General features: G+C 45.3%; 1 protein-coding gene across 7 annotated transcripts; it reads left to right on the forward strand.

Annotated features, from left to right (window-relative positions):
- The first annotated feature begins 5,925 nt into the window (after window positions 1-5,925).
- SLC25A47 (solute carrier family 25 member 47) lies at window positions 5,926-17,528 on the forward strand. 7 transcript variants are annotated; one of them, XM_042890782.1, is made up of 8 exons: window positions 5,926-6,254; window positions 7,065-7,115; window positions 10,127-10,251; window positions 11,561-11,604; window positions 11,876-11,947; window positions 12,205-12,387; window positions 13,371-13,632; window positions 14,489-17,528. In XM_042890782.1, exons 3-8 carry the CDS (start codon window positions 10,188-10,190, stop codon window positions 14,773-14,775), a joined length of 912 nt encoding a protein of 303 aa, XP_042746716.1. In that variant the 5' UTR covers window positions 5,926-6,254; window positions 7,065-7,115; window positions 10,127-10,187; the 3' UTR covers window positions 14,776-17,528. The 7 variants fall into 7 exon arrangements, with proteins under 7 accessions (XP_042746716.1, XP_042746927.1, XP_042746785.1 ...); XM_042890851.1 differs by lacking the exons at window positions 5,926-6,254; window positions 7,065-7,115 and adding an exon at window positions 6,450-6,845; XM_042890921.1 differs by lacking the exons at window positions 5,926-6,254; window positions 7,065-7,115; window positions 10,127-10,251 and adding an exon at window positions 6,451-6,845.
- The last annotated feature ends 2,300 nt before the right edge of the window (window positions 17,529-19,828 follow it).

The raw sequence follows: 19,828 nt of genomic DNA on the forward strand, positions 1-19,828 counted from the left end.
TTTTTTTTTTTTTCAGACTGTTTTTCCAGTTTTTCAGGATCCCTGGGATTCTGGTTTCCTCCTTGGCCTTTGTGCAGCCCCTCCCAGGCTGCAGAGGGCTGTCTTGTCCCTGCATGCTCAAGCTATTCATAATGAACTCCATTTGCAGCCACTGAATTCAAATTGCATGGCAGGGGGTGTACTGAGCACTTTATGGATTAGAACAGAGAACATCAAGAGCTCACTGGTAGGAAGTCTGACACCTCAAGGTTTGGTTCAGCCAGGAATGAAATTTTCCCATTTGTTGATTTTTTTGTCCTTGGACGTTTTCCATCTGAGTTATACTTGTGAGGCGAAGCTATATCAATAAAGAGGAGTGTATTGAGCTTCTGTGTGGGAAGGACAATGATGGTGAGTCAATAGGGGTGCTTATACTTGTGTGTGACTTCCGTAGAAGCTTTGTGATAAAGGGAAGGAAGTCATAGAGTTCTCACAATTTGGTGCTATTAGGCCAGATGTTTTGCCTATTGATCCAGAGCCTTATAAGTGCAGCAAAGATACAGTTTCGGAGGAGAGAGCTAACCTGGTACTCAAGGAAACCCAGATTTAATGATTCTTGATTCCTACTGTTCTTCTAGATAGCTTAAAAGCTGTGACAGGTCATGCATCCTCCATGGTGATGTGTGATGCCTCTAGCTCTTAGTGGGACTCAGAAATCAGCTGTGAGCTCTGGCACCCTTCAGACTCCATAGATCTGGCACAGCTGTGGCCGCCTTTCTTTTCATTCTGCTGAAGCAGACCCAAACACAGTTCCCAGAGGGCTGAGTGAGGAAGGATTTCTTGTATGAGAGGAGTTTGGCATCTCCGTTGGACAGTGAGATGTGAGCCACCAAAGAGAGGGCCAACCAGCTCACACAGCAGCAGCAGCACTGCCATGTTTGAGAGAAAAAAATTGTGTCCTTAGAAAGCCCTGTTCCCTTTGTCCCGTTGTCTGTTAGATCTGTCTTGTGGCTGTACAGGTGGAAGAGGCTTTACTGCTAATGTTGGAGGCCAAGGGTGGAAAGGATGTTCCTCCTGGTTCTCACTCAAGAAGCGTTGCTGCCAGCTTTGTTCTGTCCCTGATGGCATCCAGAGGAGACCTGACAGAAGGTGAGCACCAAGACACCTGGAAATGGGAAGTGGGAGGGGAGAGGCAGGAAGAGAATCAGGAGGAGAACAAAGAAGCATCAGTGCCGCTAGGAAAGGCACAGAAATGCAGTTATGATAAACTTATATACAAGTTTTGGTGTCAGTAGTGTGTGATAGAGTGCAGATTGTTGACTCAGATGTTCCAAAATCTTTGTGCTTGTGATTTTAGCATCAATAAGTGGCTGTATCTCCATTGATCGCACTTCAGAGACCCCTGGGCAGCATCTCTCTGTGTCCTGCTCATGCTGTGGAGCTGGTGGCATTTAGACTATCATGGATACTCAGAGACAAGTGAATGTTGCATCTGCACTAGCAAACTGCTTGCAAAGAAAGTCTCTCATTTTCCAGAGCTTGTACAAGTAATCTTGAAGGTTAGCCAGTGCTTCACGGAGTGGCTGCCCAGCAACAGTAAACAGTACCAGTGGTGGGATGTGATGGATACTCCAAATACTCAGGAAGCTGCTGTCTGTGGAGAGAGCAGCTATGGCATTATTTGTTGTGAACTAGATGTCTTTATTATCCATTAACTTTATGACCTTGAGTGCTTTTAGGGTATTCTCTGATGTTATTGTCCCACAGGCTTCAAAGGTACTGTGTATCAAATGTTGAAACTTCCCAGCCTGATGAAATCCCTTGATAAGACAGGTATTTAAAAGCATTGGCTGTGTCCTATCCATTTGGACAAGAGTCATGTCCTGCTGAAGCAGCTGCTCTGCTGGCAGACCCTCTGATAGGCAGGGATTTGATGATCCCCCAGAATCTCCTGGTCATAATACCAAAACATGAGACCCCTCTGCTCCAAGAGGAGAGCTGGGCCTGGTGGGAAAACCTGATCAGACCTCTCCTAGAGAAGGAATGCTTTGTACCTGCATGCAGTCAGTCATATGGAGCATGGGGCTGCAGCAGACTCAGTGTGCTGAGCTGTTTGGCAGCAGGATTTAAGATGCCAGAGGTGCATTGAGATGCACTGAGGTGTACTGATATGAGGGTGTGCACCACATCCAATTAGCTGAACTAGGAGCTATCTGTCCATCAAGCAGCTGTACCCATCTCTCCCCGTCAATGTATGTTAGCCAGGCACTCAGCAAATACAGGTGTGACTGGTGACAGTGAGCAAAGGCAAAGACTAAGCCCAAAAGAGGAAGATAAAACTCAAGAGTTGACATTTTATAGCATTTTCCAACCTGATTTTGTAAACAATATAACCTCAAGCTGTTTCAATGAAGTAAAAACAGGCAGTTGTGCCCATTTCACAGGTAAGGAAACTGGTAAAACAGATTTGTCCTTGATTTCTGAGGTAGAAATGGTAGAGCTAGCAGGACAATCTCTTCAGCCCGTCTCCTGCCTTTGTTTTTAAGCAGCTTGTTCTTACAGGAACGTTCCTCTGAGCAAATGCTTTTTTCCCTGCCAGCAGCTATACAAATACACTTTCAACACTGTGTACTTGAAATCCTCTGGCACATTTTGTATCCACGTGCAAAGTCAACGACTGGGAGACCAGGTCTGCAGCAGCAGCAGCAACATGCTACGTTACCTGGCTGTGCAGATGCACTGTATGGTGTGCACCAATCGGTAGTGCATGAAGAGAAAAAGCCAACATGAAGGGAGGATGCATTGCAAGGCAACAGCACTAAGGTGTATGGACAAAGCTATCTTGGCCTGTCTTCAGGTTAGTTTCCTACCAGTCTCCCAGCTGCCATGTGAAATATGTTTGTTATTATTGCATTAGTCACACAAAATGACACCGCATTCTTAGAAACCAAAAGAACAGGCTAAGCAGCATGACTAAGTTGCCTTTGTGGAAACTTCCCGTGCACTCTGCAAGATAGGCTCTCGTACAGCTCCTGAACTGGAGCCAGGGAAAAGAAAAATAAAGAGGGATAAGCGAGGCTATGAGCTTATGTGATATTCAGAGACTTGGCCTGAATGTATTAATTGTTTTTTCACTTTTTCTCCTGCAAGATAAAAATCTTCTTACTTTCTTTTTTTATATATCCCCTCTTAACATAAGCTCATAATAATGCTGTTATTTAGAAAACATTCTTTTTTTCTGAACACATTGGCGCCAGTTTTGGCAGTTAAGTACCTTTATAACAATCTTTCCCATGTGACTTTAGCAGCTAAACTCCTTCATAATAATGGTTTATAGCTCTTGAACTGGGTTTTCTTCCACGTTTCCAGGAAGTTTTGAGGTTGTCAAATCACATCAAATCGGGTAGTTCCAATAACAAGAACAACAAGAAAACAACCGAGCATCTCATAGATTTTTTTTTTACAGGTGTGGAGCAGAGACCTGAGGTCTCTGTAGGGGTGCACATACTGGAAAAAGACAAACCTGTTGTGTTGATGAGATCAGGTATAGAGCAATTGAGCAGTACAGCTATACAAAAAATCTGTACCATTTCTTAAACTACTGCAGTCATCATCTTCCCTTCCTTTGGGATCAGGTGAGAAACATTTCAGCCTTATTTCAGCTTTCCACAGGTGAAATCACTGATCGTTTATACCTGCTGAGAAATAATGTAGCTGCCAGAAGGGTTTTCTTATGGGTTTTGTTCGTTGAGCTGTAAAATTCCTGCAGCGAATGTTTGAGTCCCCAGGGTTACTGTTCTTTCATTTGTACCTGAGATAAAGTCCAGTGAGACAACTTGATTTGAGAACCTGTAATGCAGATGGAGCCAGAAGATCCCACCCCTCTCTCACCCGCTGATATGCAAGTCACAGCTCAGTGTTGCTGCTGTCACTCTTTCCCTTCTGCAATTTGCAAACAGCCTGGTGACAATAGTGGGACAGTGCTGTTTGAACAGCCTCCCCAGTCAAGGATTTTCTGAAATAAATTAGAGGGTTTTTTTTGATAACACAGTGCAAGAGGAGTGGAAAATGCAGCATGTTATGACATGCAGTAAGGCAGGAACGTTTTCTCAGCCAGTCTGGCTGGGTGAGGCTGCAGATGGTTGCAGAGATGAAAGCACTGGCTGCTCTGTCACTTGGCAGGGTGGACAGCGATGGTGAATGTCCTGAGAGCATCTTGAGAGCATTCTGTGGAAGGAGAAGGATAAAGGGACTCTCTTCCTTTTGCATCTCCTTTAAGAGATGCTTCTTAACATTGTTTGCTCTCCTACAGGCTCTATTTTGCTCTGTATCTGTAGGGCCCTGTTACTTTGCTGTCACTTCCCTTACTGAAGTGGGAAGACGGTCCTCCTGTGAAGCAAATGGAGCATTTCTTCCAGCACATGCTTTGCAAAACTAAGCTATACCTCTCTTTTTTATCATTTGGTTTCATGTTTCTTGCAGATTGGTTTCATAATTGGTTTCATAATTTCTTGCAGATTACTTTATATTTTCAGTCCAGTCTTCATCTAGCAGCATCTTCCATGCTCTTCTTTTTCCAAATCCATTTTGAAATTTCTCCATTTTGAACAAATCATTCTTAAACAGATTGCTTCTATTTCTAGCAGAGTCCTATCCTTGTAGAGTCTCTAAGCATATGTTTCATCTGTCAGATGTCCTAGGGCATGCTTTGAGAAGAACATTTGGGTTGAGACTCAGAGACTTGTGTGCTTCTTTGCACAGATGTGGACCGTGGTGTCTCACTGCAGGCTGGATTAGCAGTGAACTACATCAATCCTTGGATGTTGTGTTCCCTGCATGAAAGGGTGGTGGGAATGGCTCACAATTAATATGCTGGAAGAGAAACTCGAAGATCTCTTTGTGAACTGGGGGTGACAGCAAAAGCAATAACACAGGTCTCATGTCTCAGAGATTTCCTTCACTTCTAATGACACCTTTGTCTGTGCTTTCTGGCATGCAGCCTTGCATGGGCTGCACTTGCAGAAGGTGCTGTCCTCACCCTCCATCAAAGTCCCTGAATATGTGATGAGTGGGACACATGGTGATGCTTTCACAGTGGGAATACCATAAATTTCTTCACCACGAGCAGCTCCCAGAAAAGCAAATCTAACACCCTCATCTCAGCAGGTTCCCAAGGTTCCTCGTGAGCCTGAGCGCGTCTCTGCTACAAGGCTGCCTGTCTCTGGGGACCATGTCCTTGTTCCCATGTGTCACTGAGGTGCTGGGTACCATGCCCACAGCTGTAGAGGACACAGGGACATAACTCTCTGGTATGAGGACTGGATACAGAACCATTTCCCCCACTTGGCATGTGCAGGCTGCTGCTGAACCGTAACAACTCTTGTATGGTCACCAAGTGGAAGAAGGGAGGTCTGCTGGATAACTTGGTGTGTGTCAGCAGTTAGTTACATTGCCCTCTCACTGGATAATATTTTACTCCTGTTTTTGAGGTTTTTGCTGTCCTTGCATGTTATTACGCTGTAGAATAAAACATTGTCTCCAACACGGAATGTGTTTGGGGAAGGATGAGTGAGAAATCATGGAATACAAGTTGATAGAAATGCTTTAATTTTTGCTTTCCAGAAAATCTGATCACAGAAAGCTGTGTTATATGTCATTGAAACTTCCAAAATATGCATTTGTGAAATGCGCAGGAGACTTAGCACTGTGGGCAAAAGTTCTCAGTTCCTCTGAGAGTCAACCCAGTGGGCAGCAGCTGAGAAATTTTCTCCTTGCTGCCAATGAGCCTTGGCTCTGACCTGGGGAAATCTCATCAGGAGAAGTACAGTTCAGACCATGGTTTGGCAAGCCCTTCACTGCATCGGGACTTTGGCTTCCAGGTTCAGCTGGGGGCACAGCATAACGTCCAGCACAGGGCTCTTGCGCAAAAATAGTAATGGGCAATGTGGCGTTGTCATGGCTGGTTCCCCTCCACCGACAAGTCTTTTATTCCCCTCCTCAGATCACCATCTTCTACTGAAATTAAAAAAAAAAAAAGAAGGTATTGGATCAGTCCCATAGCAAAATCCCTCTTCCCTGCAGATCAAAGCATCAGGGTGAGGGCAGCAGTGATAGATCCTTGCTGATGAGCTGACTCTGGAAATAGGTCAGGAGGCTGAGCAAGATGTGAAGCAGCAGAACTCCTCCAGGGGATGAGAAAACTGCCCTGTGATCTGAAAAGGAAGCTTCCCATGTTCTGGCATTTATTTCTGGATGTGTGCATAGGCGATGAGCAGGTAATTATTTAAGGGGATGTGGGTAAGGCTTCACTATCTGTTGTGTGCATAGGAAAGCTAAGGGGAATGCCCCGGGGAGGAATTTCTTGGTGCGAAGGTAATCTGCCCTTTCCGGAGGGAGGGGAGGCACGGCTGAGGCACGCATTGCAAACACAGCCACTGTGCTGCTTCTCTGCGGTGCACAGCAAGTGCAAGGCTGACTGCTGGGGTTAATGAGAGCTGCGGGAAATGGCCCTTTTGCAGGCAGCCTTACCCCGCAAGCACCACCCCTCGTGATTTTCCAGGCAGAAGGGCTCTGGCGCAGCGTTGCAGGGCTACGGGGGATTACTTATTCACCGTGTACTTGGAACAGATCCAGCCTCTCTGTTACTGCCTCCAGTGTACAAATTCATCAAGTATCCACGAGGCTCACAATCCCTCGAGGCAGGAGAAGACAGGAAGGTGATTCATATTGCAGATCACGCTGGCTCACCGCGGGGCTCTAGTAAAGCGGAGCCGGCATCTTTCCTTCTACCGCCTCCCTAACGCTTGTTGGGGTCATTGAGGCAGCAGACTCAGTCCGGATGGATTTCATTGCGGGGGCCATTGGAGGTAAAGAAATAAAGCGGTGCTTTTTGTTGGAATCAGGTAGCTGTGTTTCCTTGTTGCTAAGCTAGCAGGCAGGTTGCGGTGGTAGAGATGGGATTTTGCCTACTGGTGTTTCTCGGTAACAGTGTCTTCTTTAATAAGCAGATAACATCACCAGGGCAGAGACCACCCTGATGAAATTTGGTTATCTGAGGTCTGCGATCTCCTGTGTTTTTATTTCAGTAGGAGAAAACCAGAGATCAAATGCAATATGCCTTTTGGAGATACAAAACAGTGAGTACTGCCTGGGCAGCAAATCCTGGCACGGCTGATGGAGTCCTGGCTCTGGGCACTGAGGACACGGGAGGCTGAGGATGCGGGGGGGCTGAGGACACAGCTCATGGCTTTGTGGCAGTGAGGAGGGGCTGTGTGAATGGCATGTGCACGATCGTGGGTGAGAGGTATTGACAGCTGCGGGGTTATTTCTGTGCAGGAGATGAAAAAGTAGGTTAGCCATACTTAAAAAAAAAAAAAAAAAAAAAAAAGGAAGAGAGAAAGGAGAAAATCGTGATTTAATTTGAGACATTTTTAGAGCATGTACTCCTCAAACCTAGTTTTGTTTTAAACAGCAAAGCACAGGCGCTGGTCTCATTTCTCTCCTGAAATGTGCCTGTCAGATATAGCAGTGTTGAGTATCAACAGGCTTGGGGTGGTCACAGGCCAAGTAGTCCTGTTGGTGGCTGGAAAGTGCAGCCCAGACCTTTATGTTGGATCTGCTGAATTAGGGCAGCGTGATGCTGGCACCAGTGTGCATTTCCTGGGAGGGTCCATGACAGTTTCACTCTACTGCCTTCATTTGCTCATCACTGAACTGTCACAGATAGGGCCAGGTTTGTATCCCAGCAGCAGTCCAGCTCATCCTTCTCCTCTTTCCTTGCTGATCAGGGCATGCAGTGGTGTTGTGAGTCTTGTGCTGGTGCCAATAGAGGAATATTCATCCCAGAAAGATGAATCAAATGTCCTCTAATAGGTGCTGTTAGTGGCTGGACTCAGCTCAGGGAGTTGGTGATGGCTGTGTTCCCTTTGGGATCTTTGCTTTTGTTGGCACAGTTGTAGAGGAACCAGCCACTTAGGGATAAACTTCTTTTGCAAAGGAATTTAGAGTTGAAAACTCAGTTTCCGAGTAGCCTTCCTGCGTTGTTCACTTGCCAACTTCTGTCCCCTTATATGGGACAGCTTCCAGGGCTAGAACGCCTTTCCTGTGAGAATGGAATGTTGTTAGTGCTTAGTGTGCCTCATGGCTTGTCCTTGTTAAAACTGAAGCAGTTTTTTGCTCTCCCAAGGAGACTGAAAACTGATGAAGGGTGTCAAACAACTCAAGAGGTGAGACAATCATAATAGAACCACAGGATGAATTGGGTTGAAAGGGACCTCAAAGCCCATCCAGTTCCAGCCTCCTGTCGTGGGGTGATTGCCACCCAGCAAATCAGGTTACCCAGGGTCCCATCCAAACTGTCCTTGAGCACTTCCAGGGATGGGGTGTCCACAACTTCTCTGGGCAGGCTGTGCCAGTGACTCACCACTCTGAGTGAAAAATTTCCACCAAACATCTAAATCTCCCCTCTTTTAGTTTAAAGCCATTCTCCTTGTCGTGTCACTATCTACCTGTGTAAGAAGTTGACATCCCTCCTGTTTATAAGCTTCCCTTAAGTATAGAGTAAGGCTGGGGTGCGGTCTCCTTGGAGCTTTCTCTTCTCCAAGCTAGATAAGCCCAACTGCCTCAGCCTTTCTTCACAAGAAAGGTACCTGCGTCCCTCTGATCATCTTCTTGTCCTCTTCTGGATCTGCTCCATTAGCTCCACATCTTTCTTGTGCTACGGGCCCCAGGTCTGGATGCAGTACACCCACTGGAGACTTGCAAGGGCAGAGCGGAAGGGGACAGTCATCTCGCTCTCCCTGCTGGCCACTGCTTTGTTGATGCAGCCCAGGGTATGGTTGGCTTTCTGGGCTGCAAGTGTGCACTGCTGGCTTGCATCAAGTTTCTCATCAACTGACATCCCCAAGTCCTCAGAGCTGCTTGCATTTATACATGGGATTGTTCTGACACAGGTGCAGGACTTTCAATAACCACTGAATAGCAGCTCATCAGGATGTCCTTCCTGACTGATAAAGCTGACTGAGCTTTCAGCAGGTTGGACTAGGTTCCTTCTAGCATGGATTTTCCTATGATCCTGTGTGTATTTCCTAGCCATGCCGCTGCAGCAGCACATGGTGCATATTGATACCTAGGGCTACTGATGATGTGTGGATGACTTAGATCTTGTCCTGGGTGCAGAGATTTGGGAAAGGACAGCTGAGTCACCTGGCACTGCCCTGCAATGATGGCAGAGCAGCCAGGCCTGGGTCACATCCAATCTTCCTGCGTCCCATTTGCAAGGTTACACACTGGTCACATGCAGCCCAGGGGTAGACAAAATAACCTGTCTAGGGAACATGGAGGGAACGTGCTGTCTCCTTGGCCGTACAGCTAAAGCAGCTCTGCTGGCCATGGGCAGGCTCACATTACAGGAAGAAGTTCAGCTTGTCTGGAGTGTGGGGCAGCTCTTATGTTCCCAGCTCTTTACCGAGTAAAGGCCTTTTGAAGTCATTCTCTGTAGATCCAACATGTAGTCCAGGCTCCCTCTTGCTCCCGAAGTGTCACAGCTGGGCCTGTTGCAGGCAGGAAAGCTCCAAAGGGCTGCCATTTGCTCTGTGCCAATGCCACTGCTGTGATCCTCCTGCCAGCACCTCTCCTTATTTTAATTTCTTGGTGAATGTGGCCTGATTATGATAGGGTGAGGGATCTAGTTTTGGGGTGTGTTCATGTCAGGGGTTCTGCAGTTGCTGCACAGTCCCTGAGAACCGCTCAAATAAAGGTGTGACAAATGGCTCCCTGCAACCCAATGAAGAGCATTCTTCTGGTTTTATCATCTAATTTCCCCACAGCCAGTGCAGTGTGACCCAGCAGGAACCCCATAGGACCCCTTTCCCTGTATGCATGCTGTACATATCTGGCCTTGATCAGTTTTGCCATGCGGACAGTGCATGTGTGGGTCAGTCTATCTTTGTCCCAAGCTATTAATATCCTGTGGCACTGTGCAGAGCCCTTCTTCCTCACCCTTTGGCAGACTTGGCTGAGCTCCTCAGCACTGAAACCCCGACTGCCCAGAGCGCTTGTGCTCATTAGGTGCTTCGTGGTTGCTTAAGGGTATTGAGAGCTCGCATCACCAGCGTGGTGAATCATTTACATTTGTGCTCCCTCCCAGGTGGAGGCACTTGATTGGTACTGGAGCCAAGGTCAGCAGGAGCCCTTCAGAATGAGATGCAATGGGAAATCGGCATGGGACAACCTGTGGCTGCTGCCCGCTGCCAACTGGACAGGTGGCCCCAGGTGACCTGGTGCACTCTTCCTGCTGGGTCATGTTGCCTGCACACTTCCCCTCTCCCTTCCAACCTACTCTTGTTTTGGATTGGAAATAAGGAAAGTCGCTTCTTTGCCCATTTTTTAATCTTTATTGTAGTTTTTCTGGGTGCAGACAGATTTTTGCTGAGTCCTCATTTGCCTGCAAGCTGGGAATGGTTAATTATTTTCATCTGAGCTGTGGACTTCAGGATTGCCTCCTGGAGACTCCCACCAGCAGCTGCTGCTTTTTCTCAAAATGTAGCAAAGCTTCTCAGAGCTTCCAAGCAGCTGTACAATTGCACATGAATGCATCCTGTGAAATGTGAAATGCTCACAGCAACTAGTATTTTTTTTAAGCAGCAGTCAATAAGTGGCATTTTCAGCTATGTACCACCTGTGCCTACCCTGATGGGCTCAAACAGCACTGGTGCAAATGACTCTTAGAGGTGAAGTTCCACTGCACCTGGCTTGATCTGCAGCCATGTGGCATTGCTATACCAGGAAGAATTTAGCTGCTCACCCCCCTATTCTCTCCTGTGGCAGTGATACAGAGAGTAGGGGGGCTGAGCACCTTATTGCTGTGTCCATGTTGATACACTTTCACTCTCTGTATAAAGGCAGTCACTTTGTCTGATAGGATTAATGTATTTCCAATCCCAGTGGCTATTTTAAGGTCTTGAGATGAGCTGGGTGCTGATGTAGGGCTGACAAATTCCCCCAGCATGCTGGAAATGCTGCTGCGTGCAGGCATGCTGCTGGGCACGCAGCTTAGAGCTAATCCCCCTCTGTGCCTTCATCTTGCCCTGTTGGCCCTCGCACAAGGCTCTCTCCTCCCCAGCCTCCAGACCTTTGATCCTTACTCTGTTTTTGCAGTGTACAAATTGTCTGGTGCACAAGGAGGATGCTCTTGTCTGAGCTGAGAGTGGGAACAGAGACAGCACATCTCTGTGCATTCCATCTTGCCCTTTCCAGCAGGGCTGCACTGAATCCCAGGGCTGGTGCATGCATGTACCTTCCCTTGTCCCAAGGCTCTATGTTTTTCCAGCCCTGCCTCAAACCATAGTGTAATTGCTTATGTCAATGCTCACATTCCTCCTCTTAGCATGCTATGTGTTCAGACAAATCTATGAGTTTTGCTGTCATTGTTGGCTCAGACAGTGGAGCTGGAGAGTGATATGCTACCAAGAGCAGACAGGTTCAGCAGTTGCATTTTTCTGCAGTTCCCCTCATGACCTCCTGCAGAACAGCCTGCTGTGATGTGTGTTGGTAACTGTGTCCAAAAACCTTTCTGTTTCAGGTGGCCTAAGCACAGCAGTGGGGTATCCGCTGGACACAGTGAAGGTAGCTGTTGGAACTTTACTTCTTGACCACAGTCTGAACACAAAGGGGTCATGTCGTGTTTTTCTACCGTTAGAAAACTAATCCAGTGACTGAAAGCTTCCAGCTTTGTCACATCAATGTATTTCATTTTAGTTGTGTACTTCTCTTAAAGATAATGGTAACATTTTGGGGGATGCTTCCTTATGGCTGATTAGCTGCTTTGCTGCTGCAGCATTTGTTGATGGCTTTTAAGTGTGATGTCTGCATTGCTAAGTTGCTCCTGTGTTTTTAGGTGAGGATTCAGACCGAGGGGCATTACAATGGCATTTGGCACTGCATTCAAGAAACATACAGGACAGAAAGAGTAGGTACCTCTCATTAGAGCCACTGGCAGGGGTTGTGGATGGCTTTGTGTTTCAGAGGAGCAGTGCTGCTGCGGTCAATCTGTGGAGGACAAGTTGCAGTTGAATACAAGCATTGCTTGGGAGAATAATTAGAATGGGATTTAACTTTGCCAATCATCTGTAGGACGGCAGTAAGTTTAGGCTCAGCCATATGTGGACAGTGTTTTTGAACTTTCTCACACCACTCCCTCTTAAAATCTTCTCTGTTTTCAATCAGGTTTTGGGATTTTACAAAGGTGTGTCAGCATCAGTCTTCACAGTGTCGCTGATCTCCTCTGTTTCATTCGGCACATACAGAAACTTCCTTTGTAACATCTGCAAGCTGCGGTACGGCACAGCCGACGCCAAGCCATCGGGGCTGGATGTTTCTCTGGCTGGAAGTGCTGCTGGTGCTGTGCGGGTAGGCAGCGAAGTGGAAAGCACAACAGGAGGACTTGTTGGGGCATGTGGGGCTGGGAAAACACTGATGTTTTCTGTTGAGCGCTCAGCGGAAGGAAGGTTTATTTTCTTGTGAGGTCCTGCCCTGCAACCTTGGCAAAAGAAAGCAAAACAAAAAGGAAGAAAAACAACCTGGGAAGCAAAATTTCCAAGTAGCTCTAATTGTAGATTTATGTAAAAAAAGACGTAAGCTGGTGTGCAAAGCGTGGGCTGGTGTTTTGGCAGGGGCAAAGGGCTGAAAGACCCAGCTGGACTCTGAGGGCTGCCTGTGTGTATTTCATTCCTGAATAAAAGGTTTTAAAGAGGACAGAAAGGCATCTCCTTTCCTGCAACTCCCAAAGGCTGGAGCAGTTGGCACCTGGAGGAATCAATGCCCGTGACTGATAGTGATGTGGTGTGGGGTACTTAGGAGCTGTTTCCCATAGGCAGATGGGTGCTTGCGGTGTCTGTGAGCATCTGCAGACACTCCAACCCCAGTGCCCTGTGTCAGAAACACATACAGTCACAGGCGGTTGGAGGCAATCCTCTTACAGGCAGCCCAGATGGCAGGTCGGTGGGTGTTTCCTAGCAGGTGGTGACTCTACTTAGCGCAGGCTGTTTTCTGATAGTTATGGCCCTAGTTTCAAATACAGATGTACAAAAGAACCCTGATGTATTGCTACATCAGAGAGCTGAGCACATCTCCTTGCTGTGCCCATCTGGTTTCCCAGCTAGCTAACATCCTCTGTGGGTTTCTGCCTCTCCATGCAACCTGCACAGTGTAGCAGCTAATCTCCTGGGGCAATTTAGCATGGACAGAGCGAAGGAAGATGCAGCTTGCTGGCTTCAAGTAACAAATAATACTGCCTGAAAAGTGGGAAATGTAATTTGAAGGGTCAGGCAGGAGAGGGAATCCAACGTGCAGTTCAGATGAGAAGATTTAAGCTTCTTCCTCTAATTTTTCAGGTTGTGCTTATGACACCCAGTGAGGTAGCTAAAGTTCGGATGCAGACCCAGAGGAACCCCCATTCCTCTGTCACATCCTCCCAACCCAAGTACCGAGGGTCTCTGCACTGTCTGAAGGTGATCGCCAAGGAGGAAGGCTTTGGGGGTCTCTACAAAGGCTGCTCTGCATTGCTGTGGAGGGATTGCTCCTCTTCTGCAATATATTTCCTGACATACTCTTCTCTCTGTGACTGGCTCACACCAGCTGGGAAAAACAAACCAGGTAGGTACTGGAAAGCATCTGACATACAAAAAGGGCTTATTTTGGGAAATGATGTACTCAGGTTGCTGCATCAATAGGAGCTGAACTTTGAGCGTCTGACCTCGTCCCTCAGCAACTTCTCTCCCTGCAGAAGGATGTTCACAGCACCCTCAGGTACCTAGCACATGGGTACAACATCCCCTCAGTGCTGAAATGAGATGTGTAGGTGGAGATGAAACATGGACAAACCTCCCATGAGCCATCATAAGGCACTGCTCAGGCCAGTCTGGAGCTTGAAAATAAAGTTCAGGTGAATAATAGAAAGAGACAAGTTCCTCTGTTGTGATTTGGCTCTAAAAAGCAAACCCACTCTGAGAAAAGCCTGAATAAGTGATGTTTACCAAAAAAGCAGAATTCTGAGAGTTATAAAAATAAGTAGATCTGGCTGAAGTGGGTGAATGCTGTTGGGCTATGTTGCATCTGGTTTGTGTGATGCTGAGGTGGGTTCTGACCCCAGCCTGTATGAAGGATGCAAAAAGGAGCGTGCTATGAGATCAAGTGCCTTGTCAGTGTGAGACCACTGGAAACACAGAGCTGCAGGAGCCGAGCAAAGTAACCACTGGAAAACATGAGGATAAAAACAAGTAGGGGGATCTGCAGGCTGTCCAACCAGGATGGCAGCATGGTAGGATATGTAGGGAGGGTCCTAGTGAAGACTAGTCCTGTGCACAGCATGCATGGCCCCACAGCTCCTTTTTCCCTCTCCTGTCCCTCCAACTGCAGTATGAGATTTGAAAAAAGTTAAATGAGTGTCTGGGGAGAATCAGTTTGAGCTGTTGGCACATGCAAGGCTGATCACACTGCTCTCTCTCTGCAGGTCTCCTGGTCGTGCTGCTCTCTGGGGGCTCTGCTGGAGTGCTGGCCTGGGGCCTTGCTACCCCCATGGACGTCCTCAAGTCACGGATGCAGGTGGACGAGTCGGGACAGCACAAATACAAAGGTCTCATCCACTGCGCGAGAGAAAGCATCAGAAAGGAGGGGATCAAAGTGCTGTTCAAAGGCCTGGGTTTGAACTGCATCCGCGCCTTTCCTGTGAACATGGTGGTGTTTGTCACATATGAAGCTGTGCTGAGGTTTACAGAGCATTTCACAAACAAAAAATAGCAGATGCAGCTCTAGCAAGAAGCGTGTTTTGTTCAGTTTGGTTTTGTAGCCCAACATAGACATGCACTGAGCTCTCTACTGGTGGGCAGCACATGAAGCAGGGGCACTTCAGCACAGCACCTGTTGACCAACGGCTCTCACATGATTACACACTCATCAGGGAGGTTGTGTACAACCTTGTGTACAAACTTGTGTACAACCTCTCTTTTACCTTGTTAATGTATTTTGACTGTAGCCACTGCTTAGGCCACTCAAACGTGTGCAATATTTATGCTCCAAAAAACTGCTGGTCTAATTTGAGAATTTGGTAAAGGTTTAATTTTGTTCTCTACTAGCGCAGAAAAAAAACCCCAAACCTTCACTACTGAGGCAGGAATCAAGGGTTTTGTGTGCAATATAACACTATACAACACATTCTTTTTATATGTAGAGCTGCAGGGTATCCACTGGGCACTCTCCGTATGTGTGTCTCCAGCCTGAGCAGGCAGGCTGCTCACTCCCAGGTGTAATTCTGCCCAAGTACTCTACAGTGACATCCCTTCAGTAGAGGCTGAAATATGAATCTCTTTCTTTTCCAGTTGTTTTTTTAAGGAGTGGCAGACATAGTCTACTCACACAATCATTCAGTGGCCTCAGTGAAAGTGAAAACAGGCATCAATTCCCATAAACCATGTGATTTCTTCCTTCTGGACCCCTTTTATAAGTTCGTAGCATAGACTTGGCTACACATACAGTTATTTTGTAGCACACAGGACTTGGCACGCACCCTGGACAGGGAAGAATCTTGTACTAGAAGGGCAAGTTAAGAAATTTCAGATGCCACTAGGAAAGAATAAAGGTGATTTCTTTCAGAGAGAAACTAGTAAGAAATTCCAGAACTATCCTCCTGAAACCTAAACATTCAGCTTGTTTTTTAAACTGCATCATGGCCATGCTATCAAACAGCTCCCAGAATTTTTGTTTCTCACGAGTCTGTTAATCTCTCACGTGATCCAATAGCAGACAGGTGCAGAGCATGGGGGGGATTGAAAGATCCGGCACGGAATCTGATTCTATCCCAAAGTGCGTATGGCCTCAGTAACCTGTGACCCACGCTTAGACCTTTAGGGCATCAGCGCCAAACCTCCTTTGGTTTGAAAGTGCTCACAACAGAAGATTTAATTAAGTCCTCAAGATTTGGAATTTCTCTTAAGACAAATGCTAAGAGGCTTCTCACCTCTCTATGAGGGATGCATCTGGCTGGGGCCTGCCCCGGTAGGGTACTAACTCATCCCAGCCCTGGCAGAGTGTTTTCTGAAATCAAATTCTTTTATAGCAAATTATTCTCAGCTGACCTTCTCAAGCATTACATCCCATGAACAGACAGCAAAATACATAGCTCTATGTCAAGCTAAACAACCATTTATTATTAGGTAGTGTTGATACTGTCTGTGGTCAGCCCAAGGCTTGAAAATAAACTCTAATCGACAGTATCCCAGCTTTCTCCAGTAGCTTCAAGCATTCATGTGACTAAAAGCGTCTTTGTGGTGGCCATAACTTATACACAGCTTGTTTCAAGAACCACGAATTACAGCTGGATTGGAAAATTAGTGGGCACAGCTGTGGAAGCCAGTGAGAGGAGTTGAGAACAGTGAGCCTCTTCTACATTCTCAGCAGTGTGAAAAGTAGGTTCTCCCAGGGCCTGAACAGATAAATACTACATGAGAGGTAAGTTTTATCTTACAGATCTTATCAGTTTATTTCAAGAATCTAACTGCTTGCACTGTGTAGTGTGCTACAACCCCTTACTGGAAAAAAAGAAGACAAACCCAATGTACCCAGGGTTTGACTGATGATCTGACAACCTTTAAAACAAGAACTCATAGCAATTTATATCAAGGTGAATTAGCCACCAGGCAAAGGTACTGAATGTGTGAGTACTGGAAACCTAGGCATGTAAATAAGAACCAACTTTTCTTTAATGATGTGACATAGTGTTTATATTGTGTACTTAACTCCATATGCAACAAGTTGTTTGCCTTGTACATTTCAGAACTTGGCTGCTCTGTTTTCTGATTACTTTGTATTGCCTTGATCTTCAGCTTCTGTATTTGCTGCTCTGATAATCACAGAACTATTTCTTCTGATACATTATCTATCTGAAGGCCAGCAGAATGAAGACACCATATAGCTCTCTGTAGAGACAATTTCTTTCAGAAACAAACTTGCTGGCTGGCCTTGAATAAAGAAAACTTTCTTTAGAAGGCACATTCTGCTTTCATGTCATTGATAGTTCCTGTTTTTTTTTTTCTTTTTCTTTTTTTCTCACAATGCTTAAGAATATCCAGGTAGGTTTCAGCGTGCCTCTTTGTGACTGGCAGAGCAATGTAAAGCTATTCACAACTTGTATTCCTTGGCAACTGTAATGGTAGAGTCACATTTAAGTATTTTATGTCAGACCTGTGGAAACGTTGCTCTAATAGGTCATATTGACCTCTCTCTATTTCCGAGCTGGCTGCTATATAAGGAAATTCAACGCTCAGTCTTGCTTGCAACCTGTTAATCTTTGGAGGACTGACCCTTATTACCTTGCTCTGGCAGCAATCTGGAGTTTACTTGTTCAGACCAGATGAATGGGGTTATAAGGCACTTTATTTCACTGTTTGTAAGGCACTGGACATCAAAACAGTGATCGACTCCTTGTGATGACTAAACAACAGAGGAAGTGTAAATGAAGCCTTTTAAAAGTTAAATAAATTCAAAAAGCAAAACAAGTTGGATAGACTTTTCACTGCGTTTTTTTTTTAATTATAGTGAGATAAACAAAATATGAACAAGTTGAGGAAAGCATAATCAACATTGACTGATAACTTTTCACCCATACGTTTGAGGACTGCCTTGTCTTCACCTTTAAATGTCTCTGAGATGTTAATTATAATTACACCAGATTTAAGCATTTACCAAGACTGAGAAACTGTGTCATTTCAGAAGCACATTTTGTAAGTACCCATGAGGGTATGTGAGTGAGGTGCTTGCTCGGTAAACAAGTATTAAATTAATTTTGCAATCATTTTCCCTTCTAAAACTTTGGAATAAGGTTTTAACTGCTTTGCTAGAAAACTAATCCATGTGCTTAGTTAGAACACTTCGCTGTTTCTTCTACAGCACGTTTCCCCTCCCTGAATAACTACATTTTTGGTTAGCGAAATACATCTTGAAGGACAGATCTGCATGTAACATTTTCAAGAAGAAAGTTGCACTGCAAGTTTGTAAAAAGCCCTTTAGAATTCATTAAGTCTTATGTTTTGTGTATAGTTTAAAGATGGAGAAGAGCAGATGACAGGAACAGGAAGGTCATCATTGAAGTCTACTGCAAATATAAATTAGTTTATTTACTAACATCTACAAGAACCTATTTGTTTTTCCTATGAATTGCTACACTGCTTTAAAAAAAAAACAAAACAAAACAGTGTTTCTACTGACTGTTAAACACTTGTCCGTGTTAAGATACAATGCCCAGGGTTATGGAGAAGAAGTGGCTGGTAAATGTTTACTTGAATACATTAAAGTCTATGACACATTAGATTAGTGGTACCAGGTTACATAAACTGTAAAAATAGGATAAAAGCTAAAAATTGCTTTTCAGCTCATATTTGAAATGTGCAAATCAGGAGCTCACAAGAAGGAGAAAGACTGACTTTTTACATGGGCAGATGTCCTATCACTATAGGACAAGGGGAAATAGGGAGATATAAGTTAAATATTAGATGGACATTTTTTATTCAGAGGGAGCGTAGCACCGGCACAGCCTGCCCAGAGAAGTGGGTAGTGTCTCTGGAGGCATTCAATGCTGTGTAGGATGGGTATGGGACAGCCTTATCCGGTGGGTGGCATACAGCCTGCAGCAGGGCGTTGGAACTGGATGATCTTTAAGGTCCCTTCCAACTTAAGCCGTTCTATGGGGATTCTAAGACTAAGCTTGCTTTGTTCTTCCTTCAGTCCGTTGCATAAATATAACAAAAACAGGGTTACCTCATACCCAGCTTGGCACGCATGTATTTACATCTCAGAAATGCAGGTCACTACTGGAAAGGATGTTTATGTGGTGTTACAGAACTACTACAGGTGGGAAGGGAGAAGCTCCAGGCAGAGCAAATAGTACAAATGTGCTACCAGGCTGATGCAAGGTGGCTTAAAGCCAGTAAGAACTTTTACCCTTGTAGCTTCTCCTTTAACTCAAGTGCCACCAGCTGACTTCAAAGGTTCATAGGCAACAGGTGGGTGCTGGTTTTTTTTCTTTTTCTTTTTTTCTTTTTTTTTTTTTCTGACCCACACAACAAAACTGTTAAGGTTTAAATATTTCACACCCCATTACATTGCCTTCCTTATGTTTTAAATGATTTGCAAATACCGTATATCAATACCCACCAGTGTTATCAAAGGTAATTTTATTTGACTTAGATAAGGCCACGTCTGGGCCAGCAACTGCCTTTTCTGTATAAATAGAAGACAGATCTGACTGCGTGTTCGGAATTAGACATACTAAATCAAATTAGTGAATCGTCATTTTTTTTCCCCATCAATCACAGCAAAGACATCAGAGTTCTTTTTAAGTAAGGAAAAATGAAATATTGCATGAAGTTTTTTAACAAAGTGTATTTTGGTGAGAAAGTATATCTTTAAACTGCCTAGTGCAGTAAAACAGGACAGACAACACTACAAGTACCCCTGTGTCCAGGAGGAAATTTGTATTCACTGTATGATCCGACATGTAATATTTTTCATAACTTGAAACTAAAATTTGCATTTCTCTAATATCTTCCACCAGAGAATATCAAGAAAGTTTATAACTCAACAATAGCCTTCAGAGGCAGTGAGACCAGTCGAAAAGATGCAAAAATAGGAGTGAAATTTCTGCAACTTTTTGACAGCTCAAAAAGGAAGGCAGTAAGAAAATCAGGCTGGTTTTCTTCTTCTTGTGTACGATTCATAGATCTCCATTCCTTCTGCACTGATCCCAGGCCCAAGACACCTTGTGATTTGCTATGTAACACTCGCTCTGTGTGTGCAGCAT

This window comes from Lagopus leucura, unplaced genomic scaffold, assembly GCF_019238085.1.
Source record: "Lagopus leucura isolate 7727_CA_CO unplaced genomic scaffold, USGS_WTPT01 Super-Scaffold_1, whole genome shotgun sequence".
Lineage (NCBI taxonomy): Eukaryota > Metazoa > Chordata > Aves > Galliformes > Phasianidae > Lagopus > Lagopus leucura.